Genomic DNA, 23,755 nt, shown 5'->3' on the forward strand with positions numbered 1-23,755 from the left:
TTTTTGACATTTTAATGGATAACTTTTAATTGTAAAGCTTTTTGCAAAACTCCAGCAGTACCTGACCACCTCCTTTTGCTGGGGCTCTCTGTTGACCTTGGAATTGGACTGTAGGTGATCCCTCCTCTCTCGGCAAGGTAACTCTGTAACTAACGGTGTGCAGCCTTGCCCGGACCTCAGTGTAGCCTTCCAAGGGCATATACATTTGTGTCTAAATGAAGCAGGCTGGAAAGGTCAAAGATTTTCATTTTAATCTTGACCAGATTTCTCATCTGAAGGTCACAAATTAGTGACTTCCCATCAGGTTTCATTTCTCTCCCACGGGAAGCAATGGACAGTCTGTTGTATACGCTATAGAAACCCAAATGCAGAGTGCATTCCAGGGAAACCGAACAAAGGAAAATGAGAAAGGGAGCGATCAAAGGTGTCAATCTAAACAACAGAGAGGGGCCCTCCACAAGAAAAGATGTTTATTTGGGAATAAAGCGTTGCAATGGGAATAGTATGCCGTAGTAAACTATGTGCTTATTCAGGGAGGTAAAAGAAGACAAAAGTTTTTAAAGAAAAAAATGGGAAGGGCCAGGCGAGGTGGCTCACGCCTGTAATCCTAGCACTCTGGGAGGCGAGGCGGAAGGATCGCTCAAGGTCAGGAGTTCAAGACCAGCCTGAGCAAGAGCGAGACCAGTCTCTACTAAAAAATAGAAAGAAATTAGCTGGACAACTGAAAATATACAGAAAAAATTAGCTGGGCATGGTGACGCATGCCTATAGTCCCAGCTACTTGGGAGGCTGAGGCAGGAGGATCGCTTGAGCCCAGGAGTTTGAGGTTGCTGTGAGCTAGGCTGATGCCACGGCACTCTAGCCTGGGCAACAGAGTGAGACTCGGTCTCAAAGAAAAAAAAAAAAAAAAAAAAAAACAGGGAGGATTGCATAATTGTTTTGAGATAATTATCCTTGGCTACAAAGATCAATAACAAGGATGACACCAGTCCAAGGTTGAACAGGCAGTTGCTGGGCAAATGTCCTTGCAGAAGTATTGTGTAAGCTTGTGATGGTCTTTGTGCAAGGCTGTGGCTTTTGAAGTCTCTTGTGATTGTTTTTGTTGTCAGCCATACAAGCATGAGAACCTTCTCTTCATGGCCTTCCCTTGCTCTATCTGTCGGGGTTTTCTTAACATTGGTGACTCCATTTTGATGCTGACAACTTTCCCAAAGGGAGCTGATATGCCCTGAGCTCCTGTATTGGTGGAGGGGCCACACATTTACCTCTCAGCTTTGCCTCTAAATGCACACAGAGGTAACAGACTCAGTCCCGTAAGAAAAAGCAAATAACTTGGTCAGCAGGAGTGAGGTTTGCCAGGATAAGACCAGGGAATGTGTTCTTCCTTGGGTCTGCGTAAAGAGGTAGGAACCGTGTCCACAGCGATGAATTTGACATGTTGTTGTTTATAAAATCTTGTAAAGTAAACTAAAGTACTTAAGCAGTGCAGATGGGGTAGGTGGCTAACAAGAAACAGAGAGGGCCTGGGAATGAAACAATACAATCTGCAAGTATTTTATGGAATCTTCTTTAAATCCATTCTGGGAAAAAAGAGGCAATTTAAATAGGAAGATGGTCTTGCTTAATGCAGAAATAACTCTTTGGTGGTTTCCAGGGATGACTGGACTATGTATCCTTCAGGGAAGCCTCTTTAATAGTATTTACCCCGGCTGAACTTTCTTGAAGGGTTGCTAAGTGTCAGGCAGCTACTGGAAGTGAGGCTCTACGGTGTCACCCAGTAAGGGTGGTGTGAGGGGCCCCCTTTCTCTTTTGAAAGTCGGGAGACTGAGAAAGACACGTAACTGGTCCCCACCACCCAACATGACTCATTCTGTTGGCAATGACACTTTCATCTGTCAAAAAAAGGAAAAGAAAAGAAAAAAATCAAAATGTAAATTATTGGCATACTCCCAAGCTGTTTTGAAACAGGCTGGTTTTTTCATTTCATTGGTTGGTGGGAATTACAAAATGATAAATGTAAACATCAGGCAATAAGTTGGGGAAACCTTGACCTTTAAATATTGTGCAAGTTCCCTCTGACTTCAAGCATCCTCCTTCTTGCCTGTTTCTCCTGAGGTGCTTTTATTATGACGATGATCACTAGCTATATTTGCAGAAAAATGTTTCTTGTGCTTCTTCAATGCCTGCTGCTCTTTCTCTACCTGAAGCGTCTTCTCCAGCTCCATGCAGCCCTTGGTTCTTAGAGAAATAACTTGCAGCACATCGGGTGGGAACCAAACAGCAGGACCAGATGAAGCCTGAAATAAAGGCGAGAGGTCGTTCTTACAGCGCTGAGATAAAGGCACTGGGAGAGGGAATGAAATGAGCGAGGAAAGAGAAAATCACCGCAGCTGTGTTACGCACGAGCACGTGATCTTTCAGTTCCTTGTGCAAAACCTCAAGTATCTAGACATCTAAATGGCAAAAAGCTTCCATTTGGTTTTCAACCTGAAGCTGCGTATTTTTTTGCACAATGAAATAACAATTATGAAAGTAATAAGCTCAGGCCTATAATCTAGATCAGAGGTAAAGATAATTATGCTCTCACATCAGAAGCCCCCATGGTGCCACCCAAGGCAGGAGAAGGCACCCTCTTCCCGCAGGAAGGACTGTGACAGGGCTGGCCGTGAGGCTGTGTCTCGCATCGCCACAGGGGTGGGGGACAGCGTGAAACATGACAATGAGGCGAGGAGCACAGCATTGACGCAGTGACCCTCTGGTATCAGAGATGCCTGGAGAAGGCGATTTTCTCCACGTCTTCCCCCCATTTTCTCCTAAGATGAAACCACATGAAAAATAATAACCTAAGTATAAATCATTATTCTTCACACTAATCTGTTAATGACTAATGAAGCTAAATGCACTAATGATGGCCATGGCATTGAGTCCAAGGGAACTCGATGAGAATAAATTCATGCAAAAAATGAAACTCCTGATTGGAGACGCTAAGAGGCCTTCTAGAAGGTACTAAGCCATGTAAGCCTGTCGTTAGCCAAGGCACCGTGCCTGCCCTCAACTCTGTCCTTACAGATGGAAGTGGGCCTTGCATTTCATCTCATTTCATTAATCCTAGGACTTCATGATCATTTTCCATTTTGACAGATTTCTACAGTGTCTAAAACTCAGTGACAGGCAAAAGTAAATAAATGAACCTTAAAATGACACCCCTGCTTTTTAGGCCTGCAGGGACGGCTTAGTATGTAGCAACCGAGGCTGCACAGTAAACCCCTGTTTTCATTTGTAGTTATACAAATTGGTGGGTTTCCGTGTGATTTTTTATGATTGGCCTCTCTAATTAAAAATGCGGATAACAGAGGGACGGGCAAATGGCTGAGGAAAAAAATAACAGGAAGAAATTATTAAAAGCAAATGGACGTTTGGCATCCTTTGCTGAGTGGCTTAACGTTTGCTTTCTCTCTCAAATACGAATTTATTTTGATAAGTACATTTGGAGCACCTGGTGCTCAGTGGGACAAGGGTGCTCTCATTTTTCCAGACAGACTAAGACAAGTGTACAGAGAGCCACCATGCAGTAATAAGATAGAACAGATCTGGGGCCTGGCGCGGTGGCTCACGCCTATAATCCTAGCACTCTGGGAGGCCGAGGTGGGCGGATCGTTTGAGCTCAGGAGTTCGAGACCAGCCTGAGCAAGAGCGAGACCCCATCTCTACTAAAAATAGAAAGAAATTATATGGACAGCTAAAAATATATATAGAAAAAATTAGCCGGGCATGGTGGTGCATGCCTGTAGTCCCAGCTACTCGGGAGGCTGAGACAGGAGGATCGCTTGAGCTCAGGAGTTTGAGGTTGCTGTGAGCTAGGCAGACACCACAGCACTCACTCTAGCCTGGGCAACAGAGTGAGACTCTGTCTCAAAAAAAAAAAAAAAAAAAAAAAAAAAGATAGAACAGATCTGATCATAAGAGAAACACAGAAGTCGAAGGACGGGGAGCTCATTACCAGTTTGAGAGACGAGAATGATGTATCAAGAGATGATCTCTGATACGCGGTTTGAAGAGAAGAGGTAGAAGGGGCAGGATTCCAGCCAGCAGCGCTGTGAGGAGGCCACCAGGAGGCGGTCAGGCAGGAACCGCAGTGATTCTCGGAGCCGAGAGCAGCGTCTCCACTGACTGAAGGATGATCTGGGAGCCACAGTCCAGAGCAGAAGACAGACGGCCTGAACCAAGGTGGTGGCAGCAGAAATGGAGACGGTAGCAAGGGATTTAGTGGTTATTCCAGAAGCAGCATCTCTGGGGCCTGGGAGCACTTATCAAAGGGTTGCAAGAAGCAGAAAAGGCTCACGACCAGCACCCAAGATGTCAAACTCCAAGACAACTCAAAGGCAGAGGCTAAGCCCTTGGTCGACGGGGAAAAGGATAACATAAGCATTGTCCGTCTTCCTGAAATTCTTGTTTGGGAGGCTGGGGTGGGTTCTGAGAAGCTACATTTTTCACACAATCTGGTTCTGATAGAACCAGAACATGATCTGTAAAAACATTGCCCCAGGGCTTAAAAGTTACATTTTCATTCACTCACTCATTCATTCAACAAATATACATTGAGCACCTAACATGTGCCCAGCACTGCTGGAGGTGTAGGGGATATAATAGTGAAAAAAGAACAAAAATCTGTGCCCTCATACAGTATGTGGTGTGGCCCGATCAGTCCAAACCAGTCCTATGTGCGTGAGCCATGAGAGGGGTAATAAAACCATCTTTCCCCATTAGGAGCCCCCATCTGAGCCTCCAGCATCCTTCACAGCAGTTCAGGTTATGGTGTCACGATGCCTGATAAAGTTTTTTTTCATGTGCCTTTGTCATTCTTAAAATAAAGCCCATGTGGCATAGGATGGCTATTCAACAAGTATTTGATGCATGAATGAATTTTGAAGAATTTCCTAAAAGCCTTCAAAACCTTGAAAATGAAATATGGGTCTTATTCTCATAAATATCCTGACCAGAGACATTGCCAAGGCCACACGGCTGGACAGGGTCAGAGTCAGGCTGCTCCTGCCACAGCCTAGACCAGATACGTGAAAGTTTAAACTCAACTCTAGACTGGTCCAACGGACCCAGTTTGGAGAAGAACAGTTAGCTTCCGTTTCTGCTCCTACAGTCCATCCCAAGTGGACCCAAACTGCCAGGTCACTTCAAACCGATTCTAACTTCCTTAGCGCCCACTGTCCCATGGAGCCCTGGTACTGGCCTGAGCACTGGGGCATCAGGACCCGCCAGCTGCCTGAGCCAGTCACCTAGGGCAGCAATCTCCAAAGAAACGAATTTCTGAACCCGTTAGATTTCTCCAGTGCAACTCGTTCTTAAACATGCTTCATTTGTCACACATCACTGGGCCATGCTGGACCCACCTACCTGAGCCGTGTGTGGACAGGCAGGTGGGCCCATCTCAGCCTCACTGCGGCCATGCCCTCTAGGTGCAGGTTGGCTGAGTTACTGGTAGGCCGGTTCAAAGTGCTGCTGGGATGAGCGTTGGCTGTTTCCTAAGCTTTCTGTTAGCACTCGGTAAACACTGATGGAGATAAGAGAAAAGCCATTTTGAGAAGTAGCCCCCTCGTGTGTCCTGACGTCAGTTAAACAGCTTCAGTCCAAGACTGCTGTGTTGATTTTCTTAAGTCCAGATCCAGGGCTTTCAGAGCTGGAAACTAAAAGACCTTTGTGATAATGTTCACCCATTACAGACACATGAGTCATTTATCTGTCACCAAAGGAGAACGCTACAGAGCCTGGCAGAACGCTAGGCTAATGAAGCCTCTGCGAGCTTCCTAAGATTCTTTCATCCATTTGTTCAATGAATTCATTGAGCACTACCCTATTTGTTCTGTGTCGGGTGCACTGACAAACAATGCTGGGGTCTGGGCAGGGGCTAAGAGGCCTCCTCAGGGTCTCTGATGATGCTTCTTGTCTTCAGGAAGAGAACAGCCTGGCCCTCTCACTATTAATGACTTCAGTGATTACTCCTGTGAACAGCAGAGACAAATTTTCCCCTTGAGTAATCAAAATAATTGCCTGGGGAATGGAGGCTCTGGAAGAAATGGAGTCTGCAGTAGAGAGCTGTAATAAAAGCGGACAAAACACCTGAGGGTGAGAGCACGAAGAGAAAATAAACACAGGACAATGAGTCTTGGGGCAGGGAAGTGCCAGAGCGGTGCAGAGACGGACTCCGCGGGAAGACCATCATCTCCAGAGGAATCACTCATCCCACGTTCCCAGCCTGTCTAATGAGCTTGTTCTTCTCTTTCTTAGGGTTCTACTGGGTTTGAAGTGCATGTTGATAAGTGTTTGGAGCTGGCAGAGTATTTATACAACATCATAAAAAACCGAGAAGGATATGAGATGGTGATTGACGGGAAGGTACGTACTCAGATTTCTACAATCCCCAAAAGCTTAGTCAATTCCAGTTCTTCTCACGGACGTTGTTTGATGTGAATGACGTGCTGTCCAGGAAAGTGGGACCATCACAGAGGGGAGCAGCGGGTGACGGGTAGCTCTTCTGAGCTGGACTAAAGATCAAATTGGCAAATGACTCCGTATCATGTTGGGATGGTCAGGCCCTCCAAAGGCAATTCCTGATTTAAAAGTGGGAATCGGGTTCCGAACCTGCCAAATAAATAGATTTGAAATGGAATCTCAAAATTGCCAGTTTGGGCTGGGTGTGAATCCTCCTTTCCTCTTTGTAGCCCCAGCACACAAACGTCTGCTTCTGGTACATACCTCCCAGTCTGCGTACCGTGGAAGACAATGAAGAGAGAATGAGTCGCCTCTCAAAGGTAAGTGCTCCAAGCTCCTCGGATATGTGTGTACATTGAGCCTTTCCAGTGTGTATCTTTATGACAGACGCACATGTCATTAGGAGGGATCTGATCCTGGTGCACGGGTCCACTCTCTTTGTGGGCTCCTGCAGAGCTGGGATGCACAGAGCCCCATGTAGCTGGACTTTTAACAATTCTATTTGCTTGTTTTCTGAGAGCGAGTTTATGAAGTCTTAAGAAATTAGGTGATAACCTTTGCTGGCATTCGCAAAGCAGCAAGAACCATGGCTGAGTTTGACTCATCTTCCAAGCCAAACCGGTGCTCAATTACAAGCACAAACAGGCTTCAGGTACCAGAAATGATTAGAAAACTGCACGGACCTTCTTGAGATGCCAAGATCAAGGCTGCCCTGTGGGGTCTTTAGAGCAGCGATGACCCCCAGAAGGTGACAGGACAAAGAGCAGTAAAAACAGCCACCATTTAGAGCGTGACCTGTGTCCCAGGCTCAACTTTTATCAGGCATGAGATCACTTAAAGCCTCATAGGAACCGGATGTGGGAAGGACTATTGTTGCCCCATTTTGCTGATGAGGAAACTGAGGCACAGGGAGAAAAAGTAACTTTCCCAGAGTCGTGCAGAAAGTCTGACTCCAGAGCCTGAGAGCTCGAGCCTTAAATTCTGCCGTGATCAGTAAGAGCATTTACCTTCTATCCCCTCCTGCGCCCAGGACGGACACTGGGGTGGCTGTGGTTCACGGTGCACAGCAGAGGGAGACCAATGCAGGGCCCGTCCCCCGTGGTGCTGCAGGAATGGGAAACTAAGGATGATCATGTCTATTTGGATCTCAGAGGGCTGGCTGATGGGTTGGTTTCTGGGTTGGTTTCATTTATAGTAAAAGAGGGAACCTCCTCCGGTCACTAGATCTTTCCCAACACTTTATTTCCTTCTATGTAAAATGAAGAACCGCATTTTGTGTGGATTTAAAACCTGCAGAAAAGCTTTTAAATGTTAACACCTGCCCTTAAGCAACCCTGGATTAAACTCTTCATCAGGAAGAAACCTAGGCATGGTTGAGGTCTTTAAACCAAGCCTGCCAATCAGAGCAGCGATTCGCAACCCTGGCTGTACCTTAGAATCATCCCAGAAGCTTTATAAAAAACACTGCTGACTAGGTCTTACCCCAAGAATTTAATCAGATTGCTCTTAGACGGGCCTGGGAATGGTTCTAAAAGTTAGGTAGGTGATTCCACTGTGTAGCCCAGCTTACCCCTGACATAGAGGAATGAATGGAAGGAAGTTTCTAGAACCAGCATCCATGATGCACGTGTCTGGAGTGGGAGGGGCTGTGGTTGTGTTTGAAGTTTTAGTGAAGGTGGTTCTTGCCAGGAAATCAAGCCCAAGAGGTGGAAAGGAGGGCGTGGAGGACACACTGGACAAGATGATAAGTGCAGTGCAGCAAAAAGACAGGGCCGCTGTCATTTGCTGTCATTTGCGAGAAAAAAAATTCCTGGAATTTTTATGGTGTAGCTTCTTCACAATGTACATTATCTTAACAATGACCAATTTTATTTAAGCAGTTAGTTAGAAATAGATGTTTCCATTCTTATTGTCTTTGACTTCTTCAATGAACCGACTGACCAGATGGAGGATCCAGGGAGTAGTTGAGCTGATTTCATTTGTTGGGTCGGTTCATTATCGCTGGGCCGAGGGATGGGGCAGGATGGGAATACAGGACAAAAAAAGGCGTTTTGTTTTCATTTTCTGAGCAAAAGTCAACTCTGAGGCTCCCCCATTTAAATACAACTCTACAAATGCCTCTAAGATTTTAGTGCATCACATAAACTGTGATGGGGATGGAGATTATTTCCTGGGGACAGCAATCAGGATATTAGTGAACTGTTTTTAGACTGTTGGCAATTCAAATTTGAAAGTCTCTGGGGATTGCAAAATGAATTATACTGATTTTTCTCTCTGTTCTCACTCCATTTTTATTACTGTAGTAGAAAGAATTCAAGAATTTGGATTTGGAAATGAAAAGTAGAACCACATGACATATCAAGGTTAACTTTTGTTCATCTATATCAATAATTCCTCAGAGTTTCAGAAAAGTTTCTTATTAAGTATGAAGCCCTTAAAGGATAATGTCCAGGAACCAGTAAAATCTTCACGCACACACACATGCACCCCCAGAGGGAAAGAGCGGAGGAGGAATAATCTGTACTGTCCACAATGATAGTAATAGCCATGTGACTATGTACATTTAAATTTAAATCAATCAAAATTAAATTCAACTAAAGATTCAGTTCTTCAGTCCCACTAGACACACTTCAGTTGCCCCACTTCTGACCAGTGGCTATTGTGTTGGGTGGTGCAGGTATAGAATGTCTCCATCATCGCCTGGAGTCACTTGGTCAGTGCTGATGTAGATCCAGAATGGGAGAGAAATGTGGAGTCTTCTGTGTAGCATGTGGGAAATGAGAAAAAAGTTAAATTATGGACAAGACAAGGCAGAGAATTACTCTTTCTACCCTCTTGCCTGGTACTTGGCTTTAGCATACAATAAGCACTCAAAATAAACCTTTCTGCAACTCTGAAAAATTACTGACATAGACGAACAAAAATCATTTGTTGAGTTAAAGTATAGCCTTAGTCTGTTCAGGCTCCCAAAACAAGCTACTATAGATTGGGTGGTTTATAAACAACAGGAATTTATTTTGCACAGTTCTGGAGGCTGAGAAGTCCAAGATCAAGGCATTACAGATTTCATGTCTAGTAAGGGCTCACTTCCTTGTTCATAGATGGCCTTTTTCTCACTGTTTCCTCACATGGCAAAAGGAGGCAAGGGAGTTCTCTGGGTCTTTTCTATAAGGGCACTAGTCCCATTCATGAAGGCTCTGCCTTCATGACCTAATCACCTACCAAAGGTCCCACCTCCTAATATCATCACATTGGGGCTTAAGATTTCAACATAAGAATTTTTGGAGGAGACAAATATTCAGTCTATAGCGAACACCTTTTGCAAATTCCAGAATAAGGAAGGGAAACAACATTTAGGAAACCTAATAGTGGCCATCGGCCTTTTGCCAGAGTCCACTAGTTGGGGACAGATATCTAGATCAGTCACGTCTTCACAAGGGAGGTACAGAGGAGAGCCCAGTTGGTGCATTTCCTGCTGCCCAGGCAGGACTGTGACTGTGCAGGTGGCGCCTTGTCACTGAGGCAGAGGGAGAATCCGTGGGGTGCTACGGGGGCATGACCCACACAAACACCTTAGACACAAGGAATGGGCAGCAAGCAGACTCCATGCTGATGTTTATCAAGCAAGAATCAAAAATTCTGGTCTGTCAACCACCTCTTGTGTTTCTGGTTCTTCTTCATCATCATCTTTTTCTTCTATTTTAATTTTCATTATTCTTGATCATTATCTGCATCTCTTCTGTCAGCTTTTACAGTCCTACACTGATGGATGGACTTTCAAAAAGTCAACAATGGGTGTAATACTAAATCACTACGGAAGTAGTCTGGGCTTATATTTAAGGTGACTTTTTGAAAGTGTGTTATCAAGTATCATGAGGAATTTAATTGGTGCGATTTTACATTTCAGAACATCTTCTTTATAGTTAGTCTGCTTTTTCCATTTTCAAAATTTTCTCTCAGGCTTCCAAAATTTAAAAACAAAGAGGTTTTCGAACACATAGTGAAAAATACCTTCCTGTGATAGCTTGTAAGTTGCTCTAATATGAGCCTTCTTTGGAGGAAACAAATGTGGATTGCAATCACGGGAGGGTCCCTTGGTTATTATTTTCTAAAAGACTGAAAAAGCTAATAGCACAAGAGAGAAAACAACACCGTAAAACCCTTTAAGGTGGCCCCAAAGAGCTCTTGCTGATGAGGCCTTTAGTGAGTTCTTCAACAGGCAGCTTCTCTGTTTCGCAACTGACTTTCTTTGTTCAGCAAAACCAAGGGTCCAACAACAACCCCAAAAAAGCCTGGAAATATGTGAAAACTCTATATATTCATCAGAATAGTTAGAATCTTGTTTTCCTTCTCAACTTACAATTAGTGAATGTACAATGAAGTAGATGTTCCATGTTCCAGCTAATTTTAGTTCATCGGCATTTTCTGGAAGCAACCAAAAGTCATATGTATTTGGACAGCTGCAATTTCTGCCCACTCGGCTTGCTTCAGGAACTGGGGGATTCAATCTCACTTTATGCCAAAATCTGTTTGGAATGTGGCTGTTGACATTATTCTTTTGACCTTTGATTTGCATTCATCTGAAAAGTTAGAGATAATTGTCCTTAATAATTACTGCCATTCTTACGTGTTTTTGCTTGGGTGGCCAAGAAAACTAAATAGGAATTTAATTCACTGAGTAAAGCATTGCCATTATTTTACCAGCTCTGAAGAGCAAACATCATTTATTATACAGATAGAACTAAGGAATATTTACGTGACTTTTCCTTAAATTCCTGCAGCCACGTGGATTCGGAATTACTTTTCTAATTTGGGATTTCTCTTCTCAGGAACCACATAGACATGAAGTGCCTCACAGCACAACGTGATCAAAGTCATGCCCCTCTGGCTAGAATATTCTAGTAGATTTATTTCCAGAACTTAATCCCAGACTTAAGATATTTAAATTCTTTTTTATATTTATCCCCTGGGATGAGCCTGATGGTCTGCATACGTTCTAATCCCTTAGACGAAAGAAGGACCAGCCCAACAGAAACATTCCTCGTCACATCACCTCTCCATGGGACAAGGAAGGGGCGGGAAGCACTTATTAATCTAGAATCAGAAAATCCCAGCACTGGCTGGAGTCATTACCCACATTCACTTTTAGATGAGGAAATTAAGTTCAGAATGCAAAGTGAAGGTGAAGGTGGTGTCCGTCTGTTGGCTTTCTCTTTGGTAACTAACAAATGATCGGGCCTGATGGGAACCCTGCTGATTTTGTGCATTGGGTACTTTGAAGATGAAAACCTCATTGTCAACCAATGGTTATTTAAGAGTTGATATTCAGAAGTCACATGTTCATAACAGCATTCCATCTGAATCTATCCTTCATTTAACACGAATCCGTCTGTGATGTAAGGCACGTCCCCATTTTGAACTGAGTTTCTGACCCTGTATATACCTCAAGGAAGTCTGAAGTTTCTCTGACATCTACCATTCTATGTATTTGCAGCACTGAACATAAAAGATTAAATGTTATATTTATAAACTCCAGTAGTAAATATATGTGGACAGATCATACCCACAGTTAGATGGAATTTAAATTTGTGCCTCTTCCTAAATTATGCTACTCTTTATAGTCAGCAAGAACTCAGAAAGTTTCCACATGTACCCAGCACTGTACTGGTAAACAGAAGAAGTGACAGACACCGTGTCCGCCCTCCAGAAATGTGTTTGCTCCTAAGTGAGGGGATGGTAGGAAATCAGCAGATAGTCAGAATCTATGGGGAAGAATCATGTATTTACAACTTAAAAGAAGAGAGATACTAGGGGACTGAGAAGTCAGCAAAGGCTTCCTTCCTAGCAGCTGCGAGACTGTGCCGGAGTCTTGGAGTCTGTGTAGGATGTGAACCAGAAAAGAAAGGCCATTCTAAGCAAAGAGAACAAGTGTGACATGGTACCACAGATGACAAGTGCGAAGGGATAAAGATACAAGTGGTAACTTCAAGGGATATTTTATAAAGGAGTCTTGTCAGTGTTGAAGATTCATTTTGGTGAGCAGTAGATGATGAGTCCTCAGAGCTGGGTGTTGAGCTAAAGAGTTTAAATTTAGTTTCACACATGGTAGAGAACTACTGCGGCTGTAATCAACAGGCCAGCTCAGATACAGTAACATCTTGTCTGTGATACAATATGTGATATGTAACACATGTATGTTAAGTCCCTGTGGGTTCAGCTTTTTGCCCAGATCATTTGTCATCGTTAAGGAAATACCTTTCAAAATACATTATAAACCAAGTCAATGCAAACTGAGAATGAGAAGAAACTAGAAAACTTTAAGGTCTTAAGAAAGTTGCAAGAAGTCTATTTATCTCCATATATCACTTGATATTGAAGGTGACCTTTTGGTGACAATTCTCTGAACTACATCTTATTTCAGTGTTTTATATTGGCTGGGGGAAAAAAAAAAACTCTCTCAAATGTTGTATTGCTAAACTGGTTAGCTTTGAGGCCACTACCAGGTTCTCCCAAAACTTAACTAGAAAGTCAAAGATAAGATGGCAAACACGTGATCGCCTGTCATTTATTACTGTTCTTATCCCTTTCGGGGTCTTGAATGTACTGAATTATTGTAGTCCTCTGGTCCCAAGAAAATACGAGGCAATTCCTCTAAGAGAAAATAAATATGATTCTGATTGTTTAGGTAAAAACTAAAAACGCTGCTTGCTATTAGCTTCTTTGACCAAGGGGAGAGTTCCAGGAGAAACAGTCACCATGCTGATGTGCTCTCTCCCATAGGTGGCACCAGTGATTAAAGCCAGAATGATGGAGTATGGCACCACCATGGTCAGCTACCAACCCTTGGGAGACAAGGTCAATTTCTTCCGCATGGTTATCTCAAACCCCGCAGCAACCCACCAAGACATTGACTTCCTGATTGAAGAAATAGAACGCCTTGGACAAGATTTATAATAACCTAGCTCACCAAGCTGTTTCACTTCTCTAGGTAGACAATTAAGTTGTCACAAACTGTGTGAATGTATTTGTAGTTTGTTCCAAAGTAAATCTATTTCTATATTGTGATGTCAGAGTAGAGTAGAGTTTAAAAGTCAAAAAAACATTGCTCCTTTTAAAAATCCTTTCTTAAGTTTAGAATACCCCTCTAACAATTAGTGACAGAAGGCTGTGTTCTAATCAATAAGGAAAAGCTTAACGTTGTTATAAATACTTCCCTTACTTTTAATATAGTGTGCAAATCAAACTTTATTTTCACTTCAGAGTAGTAGGATTGAATAGTGCCAAATTGCCCCTGAATCATAAAAGGTTCTTTGGGGTGCAGTGAAAAGGATATAGTAAATATAAAATGTATGTTGACAATAAAAACTCTTGCCTTTTTCATAGTATTAGAAAAAAAATTTCTAATTTACCTATAGCGACATTTCAAATGTATTTAAATACATATAATTTTACAAAAGGAAAATATATATATTAAAAAAGAAATCCTATTTTGTAACATATAGATTTTTATTTTATATGGGTTATACAAACTGCAGGGGCAGATATAAAAACTAAGCCAGATTTTTTTTTCTCTTTCTTTTAATGGAGGCACAAGAAAACACAGCAAAGTTATTTTGAAACATAGGCCCACAAAGATTCTTAAAAGGTAGGATTCCTTCTTTCTATACGTTATAGTTTATTACATCTCCAAAGTTAGTATCTCAAAACAAACACAAAAGAATACTGCAAGTTCTTTAAAATGATTGATTAGATTGGCAATAACATTCTCTTCCTGTTTAAGTTTTCCACCCAGCTGACCCTTAGTAGACACTGTCTGCCAAGCATGACAAACCAAGCTCCATCTTAGATTAAATTACAGCGGTTGTCTCTGTTGGGCTTTCCAATTCTGCCTGTCTGAACAGAAAGTTGATGCTGGTTCTTGAGGCGTCTTCCCAAACAGTATTCTTTTATTAGGTCATTGGATTAATTGGAGAAAAATAAAAATTAATTCTAATCAGCTTGAGCAAAGAGGAAAGAAGCACGCTCCCAGAATGTGGTGAGCCCAGAAAATTAAACTCGGCCTTGGGAGAAGAGATCTCTGTATGATGAGGACATCATCCTGGACTCCATATTGGGAGTGTCCAGGAAGGAGTAACTTACCTCCTGGGTGGTTGCTTATTTCTATTCCCTCCCCATTCCTACCCACAGAAGTCTCTCCTGCTAGACTCCCTATCACTAGATACCAAATAATTTATATTCCATGGGTGGTTATTTCCCTTTCATGAAATGAGCTCCTCACCCTAGATTTTGGGACATCATCTTAAGACCTTCTCTTATCTGTCTCCCATCAAGATCCCAAGTGACCAGTATATGCAAAGGTAATAAGATCCTCAGAATCCAAAATAATATTTTTACAATATCCTTCTTCCCCTGCAAACCTGATGGAGAGACATGAGCCAAAAAAAGCTTCCGTAGATAATTAGGGGGCCACAGATTGTCAGATTCCAAGTGCTGCAGGAGAACTCCAGACTTTTAAGCGCAGACTGCAAATAATAATTTAGAAACATTCACCCTTTGGTATGGACCAGGCAGTTCAATGGGCAGAAAGACTACCCAGGTGTACGAGTGAAGAGAGAGGGCGCTGTCCTACAACAGCCAGAAATGTCCTGTGAGTGACCACAGGAGCCAACCATCTGAAATCTTCACAAGCTCGCCCCTCCATTATTTCTCCCAGGTTATATACAAAAACACGGATGCTTGATATGAACATGGCTTCGGGCCCTTTCTGTCTAGAAAGCAAATGGATTCGCTGTGACAAGTAGAAGTAAACTCTTTACCTGTGCTGCAGGATTTCATGACGGAATCGCCTCCCATTCTAGGCTTTGTGCAGTGGCCCAGATCCCTTTCCTTTCTAGAAACTGGCTACTGAGAATAAGCACATAGCTGCCCATCTGTCTGGAGCCTCGGGCCCAAAGGTCCCATACCAGAGGCAGAGACACTCACTGATCCAACCCACCGTCCTGCTTGGAGAAGCCGGTGGGGCGACCCCTGTCTACTCCAGGATGCTTGTCCCTTGGGGTATAGATCCTAGATCATAAACTGCTGCTTTTCAGATTAATGAGATGCCAGAATTTGAGAGGACAATTTGTGCCTGTGTATGAAATTCCAGCAAAACAATTGTAACCAATACGTTAAATTTATTTTAACCACTCCCCTGCCACTTCCGAGTCCTTTCTGAAATTTGCCAAGAGCCTTGCTCAGACCTATGCAGGGACGTCCCTTCCAACCATAGCCCAGGGAAGGGTCAGATAAAAGCCTAGGGGGTCCCGGTAGTTTAATAAATACTCTTTAAAGTAGGTCTGTAATCTGCTCAGGGAGAGGGAAGGACGAAGAAGGAAGGAAGAAAGGAAGGGAGGGAGATTGTTTTAAATATTAGTCCAAATTCCCAGTGCCAGAGGTCTTTATGTGGGACCATCCTTTATAAGTTTTAGAAAAGTTTGGTTTTAGCTTTAATCTGAATTGACATGGCCATTTTCATTTATACAGCAATATGGCGTTTATTATTTAAGATACTTGAAAAAAAGTGTTGGTATGTCTTTATCTGAGACCTAAACATGGTATGGACTTCATGTACTGTCACAGGGTGTGAGGAAGGAAAAGGAAATCAATTGTGTGTGACTGTGTTGCCTTTATTATATTGATAGTACTGTCTTGTCACCTCAAATTGGGGTTGTGCACTTTAGATCTGAACTGTACAGCGTTGCAAATCAACATGTGTTTCTGTGAAAGCTTGTACAATGTATTATTGGTCTTTTTCCGTGTGGTAGCTGTATTGAACTTTGAGATTATGAAAACTACATTTGCATCTGTTGCTGTTCTCGCTCTCTCTTTTCTAAACTGATTGCCCTCCGTATCAGCTCTACTAGAGAACATCCCCAGCTAAGCCCCCTACTGAGAAACCCCCTCTGAGAATTGTATGATTTCACAAAATGCAAGGGGAACACCACTTTGTCTCTAGGAATAGAAGAAACCAATTATGGAGTGTCACAAACTGCCACAGTCGCAGGTGTTGACGCTGCTGGGCATCGGAGTAGGTGCTACTCCTCCACAGATGGACAAAGGAAGCGCAGTGTAAATATAGTAGCAAGACAAGGAATCAAGGAACCTCAAACTGGGTATCATCTTGCACGTGCTCTTCTGTTTTTAAGTGCTAAATGCAAACACTGTGTATTTACTAGTTACGTGTGCCAAAATACTGTTCCCAATTGGTGTTTCGGAATGACATTGACATTTCCCCAACATCACTCCATTACTAATGACAGAAAAAAATAAAAACATAAAATATACAAACATGTGGCAACCTGTTCTTCTTACCAAATATAAACTTGTGTATGATCAAAGTATTTTATCTGTGTCGTCTCTCTAAACCCAAATAAATGTGTAAATGTGGACACATCTCAGGCTGTGGATGCTTATTTCTGACTTTGTCGAGTGGTAGAGATGATTTTCGATGAATTGCCTGAATAAAAGGCCCTTCACCCTGTCATGGAGCTCAGGGTGCCTTTGGGTCTTGGTTGGGGATAAAAAAGCTCTTCTGCGCCCACCCCCACTGTGGCTTCTGAAGGGTATTGTAGCACTACTCTGGCTTCTCCTTCAATCAGATCCAATCTTTCTGTGAAACATTATTATGGAAGTTTTCACATACATTAAAAAATACAGAAAATGGTATAATAAACGCCTACGTAGTCTTCACCCAGCCTCAACATCCACTGAATCTTGCTTCATCCATTCCCTCCCTAATAACTTATTTTTGTGTGAATCTGTAAAAGATAAGGGTTCTTAAATGTCCTTAACACCATTATCACAGCTAAAACTATAATTATCTTGCTATCATAATATCCAATATCCAGGTGGTGTTCAATTCTCCATTTCCTAGCAAATCCCGTGGCCTGTGGCCCAGGAAACCCCGGGAGGCTACGTGTTTCGGGCTGCAGGGATGTTACAGTTCAGGCATGCAGTGCAATGCGACATGCACAGGGCTGTGCATACGCTGTTGTGTGTTTTCCGTTGTGTGGAGTTGATTTCTGGACTTCTGTGGGCCGCTGTGCTCAGGGGCTTTTCTCCCAGGCTCTCAGGAGCAGAGGCTACTAGGTGTGGGCAGGTTAAAAGCTAGGAAGCCGTAGGCATTTAGTAGGTGGAGTATATGTCCAGTCCAGGCTGCCCCAAAGGCTGGAGACGCTCTTACAGGTATTACACTGGGGTGGACAGAGACGATTTCAAACAGGTGCTGGGGGTGGAGAGACAAGGGACATTAGGTTCCCAGCTAATTTCAATATTTCTTGTAGGGGAACCAGCAGGCTACAGCCAAATGAAGAGGACGCTGCACATTCCTGCCTTTGCTCACATTATTCCCTCAGCCTAGAAGAGTTTCCCATTCCTCCTTGACTGGGGAGCAATCTCTCATGGGCGTCCAGAGCGCAGGGACCAAATCACAGCCCCACCACTGACCCACTGTGAGACCCGGAGCACATTGCCTGACATCCCTGACTCTGTTTCTCAGTTTGGCAACAGCAACCTTCTTCACAAGGTTTTTGTGTGGATTAAATAAAATGTATGTACAGGACTTAGCATGGCGCCTGGAACCCAATAAGCACTCAGCAAATCTCCTTCTTGTAGTGATGCTGTTAATTCTATATGAGTTCTGTAAGTCAGCTCATGTCACCTCCTTAAACACTCCCCCTCCTGGAAATTCTCCAACTACTCACTCTTGGTCAGTACAGCTCATTGGGCACCTACCTAGCAAGTTCAGACTAGCGACATTATCTCTGGCATAGTCTCCAGCATACCCAATGTAGATTATAAACAGAGTCAATTAACATCTATCAGCTTAGCGGGCTAAAAAAAACTGTTGCCTATTCCAATTAGGTGAACACACGTCACTCTAAATTTAAACCCCAAACAATGTTCAGTTTAACTCAATTTTTACTACCTCTGACAACTGTCCGAGGTTCCATTGTGTATTCCATTAACAGGACCAGGCAGAGCAGTCTTGCTCTTTTAATGTATTTGCCTATCAAAACACACATACATGAATATATGTCTATATGTAATGTCTATACATGTCATAAATGTCATACACTTACCTATGGCTATAATAAAAGTGCACAAATACAATAATGCACTATAATGCAAATAAAATCTTATTTCAATCATTGACACTAAACAGGAGCAACACTCACCAAACTGTTACCGAAAACTCAGCACTTGTCCTTGAGGCCGCATCAGAAGAATGAGAACAAGTAGTTTGAGAAAAAGGAAAGAGAAGTTTATTACTTTGCTGGCAAAGGAGGAAAAATGATAGACCTTCTCATCTCAAAATCCAAATTTTCCTGCCCATAAGCAGAAATGCAGAGGTTTTAAAGGGGCTGCCCTGAGTTGTAGGCAGTTGTGGTTAACTATTCTAATCCTCCCACCTCTGCCAAAGACAAAAGCCCCACCTGGGGATAAGAACAAAAGGCCCTCTCTCTGCTCCTTCCAACCACTGGCCTGAGCCAGAGATGCAGATTTTAGTTCTAAAAATGGAGCGGAAGATGTTTTAAAGAGACAGAAAATACTTTTGCCCCCTTTTCAGGCCATTCCCTGTGTTACATATTCCCCACTCTCAATTTTACCCGTCCATATCTGTGGGAGGAGGAGTGACTACTCTGCTACAAAATGATCAGTAGCTCCGATCTTAAATTTCAAGAGAAATGGGGGAATTGATTTCCCCCAGATTAAACCGTGGTGCTATAAAAGCGTACTGTATTTGGGTGGCTGACAGGCCTGACTCTGCCCGTGAATGGAGAGGCTGTGAAGAGCAGCAAAGCCCAGGTGGAGGAGCTGGGAGGGCAGCAGCTCTGGGAATAGGCTCATCCTTCACCCTTCACCCTTCACCCCTCTCCCATTCTCTGGCCCCTGAGCTACACCAGTGATCTCTGAGAAAAACGTAAAATAAAAATCACTTTTAAAGAGTAAAGTAACTGCAAATGGACACTTTTGCCAAGGGGAAAGCAGATGGCTGAGTGTGAGAGATGGAATAAAACTTTCGACGTGAGGGCTGGAGAGAGAGGGCAGACAGAAACAGGCCAAAGACCAGGTGAGTGAAAATATTCACCTTGGACCTGGCACTCTCCTTGGCTGCAGGACTCGGCAGCCGTTTCTGCAGCTCTGGGCTCTCTGAGTCCCCCCAGCAGCCCAGTCTGGAGGGCCCACTCCTATGTGCCGGATCTCTCAACACAAGAAGATACGATCAATTAGGAGGCCTGACTGCGCGTCACCTTCTACACAGGCCTTGCTCACTTACCCTCAAGCAAGCACGCTGTGTTTTCCTGTGCAGTCCTGTTACGCCTGCCTTCCAGGCTGTTCTCCGGCTGTTCGTCATCTGTCAATCTGAGCTTTCCAGTTTCCTTTGAGGTCAGGGACGAGGCTTCTAGTCACAAACTTCGAGACCTGGAAAGACCCTGAAAGATCCATCTAATCCAGAGTCTCCCAAACCCTGGGCTTCGGCCCCGGGCAGAATGAAGACGTCTCCAATCTGTGGCAAAATGAGCAGCTCAGGATAACCAAGAAAGCTGTTCGAAAAGCTAAATCGGTTCCAATTTGCAGGGCAATCTCTCGTCTCAGATTATGTCCTCGTTACATTTTTCTGTCAGTACTGTTCACAAAATGCCCTTCCATGCATAAAGCGGTAGTGATGCTATGTTGCTTGGCAAAAGAAACCGTCAGCAACTCTATTTGGGGGCCCTGCTGTTTAAAAATTATACTTGTCTATAAATCATGAATCTGAGAAGCACTAAGTTCATCAACTCTTTCAGATTGTCCCCACCCCCAACCTCCATTTCAGGGCACTTAATTAGCCCTTAATAAATGTTATTTAAGTTGATTTGAGTATTTACAAGCCAAACTGAAAGCTCTGAAAGACTGTGGGTTGTGATGAAATCTACATGTTACTAGAAGCTGAGGATCCAGCAATAAAGCTTTCATTTTCTAATTCTCACACATCCCAACGCTTCTCTGCCCTGGACTCCTCCTACCTGACTGTGTGCATTTTACTGCAATTTACCCAGGCAGGTGCTGTCTTGGGCTTCACTCTGACAACGCAAAATAATGAGACTTGCATCTTTTTTTTTTCCAGGTAGCCATTTAATAATCGAGTTCTTTCATGATGTTTCAAAGAAACAAAAACCTTCAAAATTAGCCTTCGATATTTGAATGAGAAGCTGTGACTATAAAATATCAAAACCATCTCTCTGTCTCACACTGTTTGCTTCAGAGGAGAGTGAGTTCTGGGGCTGCTTCGTGTCGGAGACCCTTCCCTGCCCCAGTGAGGGGAAAATTCTTTTTCTACTTCACGTTTGTTTCCTCGTCCACGATGGAAACAAATTCACACATTTGACAGCATTTGCTGCTGCACGGAAACTGACGATTCTCTCCAACATATATCAAAACTTCCCTTTAGGAAAAGCACCTGGTTTCACATCTGTCTTTGTTTATGCAAAGAAAGCTCTGATTTGGGATCACTTTATAAACACAGTGCTTTTCTTTATTCTGGCTGTGGAAGTAGGGGACGGGGACGGAGGTAGCATGAAGAGCGAGGAACAAAGCTGCTATTGTAGTTTTAACCTCTTCAGCCCAGAAGGGTTTTATATAGAAAGTTTCTTTTCTTCTGGCCTTTGATGAGCCGCAGTGACCAAATACATACATCAAATATACATCTGAGTATTTTAAGACTAAATAACCAAAGGGCTTTGTTTCCACTGTAAAAACAATATTGTTCCAATGCATGTGAGATGTTCAAAGATGCCCCATTCCCACAGCCCTCTCCTGATTTTTTTTCATGCATAATAGTAAAGAGATTCCAATTCTCGTGCTAACCCAAAGGGAATTTGAATGGCCTGCCCAGCTTTTATGATAAAACAACAAATTGGAGATGTTAATTCTGGAAGCCAAGGGTTCCCGGGGGACCCCAAGAAGAGGGTCTTGATGCCTACTAAGCCACCAAGCCCTGTTAACTTCCTTCCCAAGGACTTCCGTGGCCAAACAAATACACATCTGACTGAGTAGCTGATCTGAGTGCTGCGATTTCGTGGGAGGAGGTATTCCAAAGGGCTGTGTTTGCAACAGCTTGGAAACCCAGGCTGCCGCCAGGAGAGGCCGGATCTTCATGCTCACATTTTCATTCCTGTCATGTAGCGACTGCTGAAGCAGCAGCTGGAGTCCGCCTGCCTGGCCTCAGATGCTCGCTCTGCCATTTATTCGCTTTGTGGCCCTGAGCAAATCGCTTAACCTCTCTGAACCTCAGTTCTCTCATCTGTAAAATGAGGACAAAAATAGCACTTAGCTCACAGCGCCATAGTGAACATTCAAGTGAGAAAAAGCCCAGCGCCTGGAACACAGGGAATGTTCCACACGTGTTCATCTTATTTTTATTTTGTGCAGCTGCCTCTAAGAACCAGGTTCAGATGCAAACCCTTCGTACTACATAAACTCACCTGCAGGAGATCGTGTCTTGACACACAGAGGATCACGAACTGAACCGGCAGCCTCAGTCTCCCTGTGCAAAGCCACCTGACAAGTCATCCCTGAGGACAGCAGGCTGGTGACTGGGGCAGGCCCGGTCACATCCTCAGTCTCAGCCTTACTAGTGACTGGACAGAGACCGAGAGGGCAAGGCAGGAGAGCTGAGGAGAGAAGGAAGGGCAAGAGGAGATAAATTCTTTCGCTTGGAATGATTATCTAGTATTTGTTCCCCAGGTGTGAGCTTGCCTCAGACAGGCACCCATCAAACAGTTAGAGCAAAACCACTTGGAATAGAGGTTTTGGCTTCATTGGAGTTGCTAATATGGTCACTTACCTAATGGTCTAGCTTCCATTTACACGATGAGAATTAATCTTTGGTGCAAACTCATCATTGTGTCCCCCCAAGTTTCATATGTAGAAACCTATTCCCAGTGTGATGGTGTTAGGAGGTGGGGCCTTTGGGAGATGATGAGGTCATGAGGGTGCAGCCCCCATGATGGGGATTAGCGCCCTTTTGAAAGAGGTCCCAGAGGGCTCCTTCACCCACTCTACCGTGTGAGGACGCAGTGAGACGTCAGTGGTCTGCAACCTAAAGGAGTGTCCTCACCAGAACCCGACCATGGTGGCACTGTGATCGCAAACCTCCAGCCTCCAGAATGGTGAGAAATACATTTCTGTCGTGTATGAGCCTCCCAGTGTGTGGTATCCTGTTACAGCAGCCAGAGCTAATTACAAGAACTGGGGCTACATCACAAGAAGGAAGAGTGATATGTTTTCTCCCAAGCCATGAAAGAGTTTCTAACACCCCCAAAAACAAGTGCAAAGGAGCATAAAATGTTCTGAACGGAAGGGCAGCCCCGCTCCGGGATTAGCCCTTGCCATGTAGCACGTGCAGGATAAACGCAAACAAACCACAGACTCAAGCGGGCTGAACGGCCACTTCTCTGCTTGGAATCCTTTCTCTACTTCTGGAAAAATATGTTTGTGATCCCAATTAAAGCATCAGAACGGAGACTTCTGGCTGTGGAAAGTAATTAAAAGCTTAGTACTGTTGGCAAGAAAATGACTTTCAAGAGGGATTTCAATTTATTTAAGCACAGTAACTTTGTAAAATCCAAGAAAATTCAATTCATGCAAACTTGGAAAAAGGAGAGAATCAAAGAGTTTCCTTTCAATTCAGATTTTTGTCAGTCGGAAGGAAATCCTGCTAAGTCTTTCGCTTTCTCTTTATTTCCTTACAGTCTTGTCTGTTTTAGGATTGTGGACATTACGATAGTAAAGAACAGGGATTTTTGGCCGGGCGCGGTGGCTCACGCCTGTAATCCTAGCACTCTGGGAGGCCGAGGCGAGTGGATCATTTGAGCTCAGGAGTTCAGACTGCTGAAAGAGAAAACAGGATGCAGAGACTATGCAGAGAAAGTCTAGGCCACTTCATAATTCCTAGCTCCAGTTCCATACTGGGTTGTTTTTGTGGGTTTTTTTTTTTTAATTTCAGAATATTAGGGGGTACAGACATTTTGGTTGCATATATTGCCTTCACACCGCATGCTAGCTTTGACTGCTTTTCTGCCCCTGGGGTCCACGAGACACCCTGTGCCCGTATATTAAATTCTCCACCACTACCTGTTTACTTTTACTTTCACTCAGCCTGAATTGAATTCTGTTACTCAACAGAGTTGCAACTAATACAGTTGTTGGATGGTTCTGTAGATGC

At 43.6% G+C, this 23,755-nt stretch overlaps 1 protein-coding gene across 2 annotated transcripts in view; it reads left to right on the top strand.

Annotated features, from left to right (window-relative positions):
* Positions 1 to 16,938, top strand: part of GAD2 (glutamate decarboxylase 2) — a 70,172-nt gene extending 53,234 nt beyond the window's left edge. The window contains exons 14-17 of one of the 2 annotated variants that reach the window (XM_069458704.1): positions 6,301 to 6,408; positions 6,735 to 6,824; positions 13,285 to 13,492; positions 16,410 to 16,938. In XM_069458704.1, the coding sequence (XP_069314805.1) occupies positions 6,301 to 6,408; positions 6,735 to 6,824; positions 13,285 to 13,458 (372 nt within the window). In that variant the 3' untranslated portion in view covers positions 13,459 to 13,492; positions 16,410 to 16,938. Of the gene's footprint in view, positions 1 to 6,300; positions 6,409 to 6,734; positions 6,825 to 13,284 lie in introns of both variants that reach the window. The other variant, XM_069458705.1, reaches the window with a different exon arrangement.
* The last annotated feature ends 6,817 nt before the right edge of the window (positions 16,939 to 23,755 follow it).

Source organism: Eulemur rufifrons, chromosome 25, assembly GCF_041146395.1.
Source record: "Eulemur rufifrons isolate Redbay chromosome 25, OSU_ERuf_1, whole genome shotgun sequence".
Classification (NCBI taxonomy): Eukaryota; Metazoa; Chordata; class Mammalia; order Primates; family Lemuridae; genus Eulemur; species Eulemur rufifrons.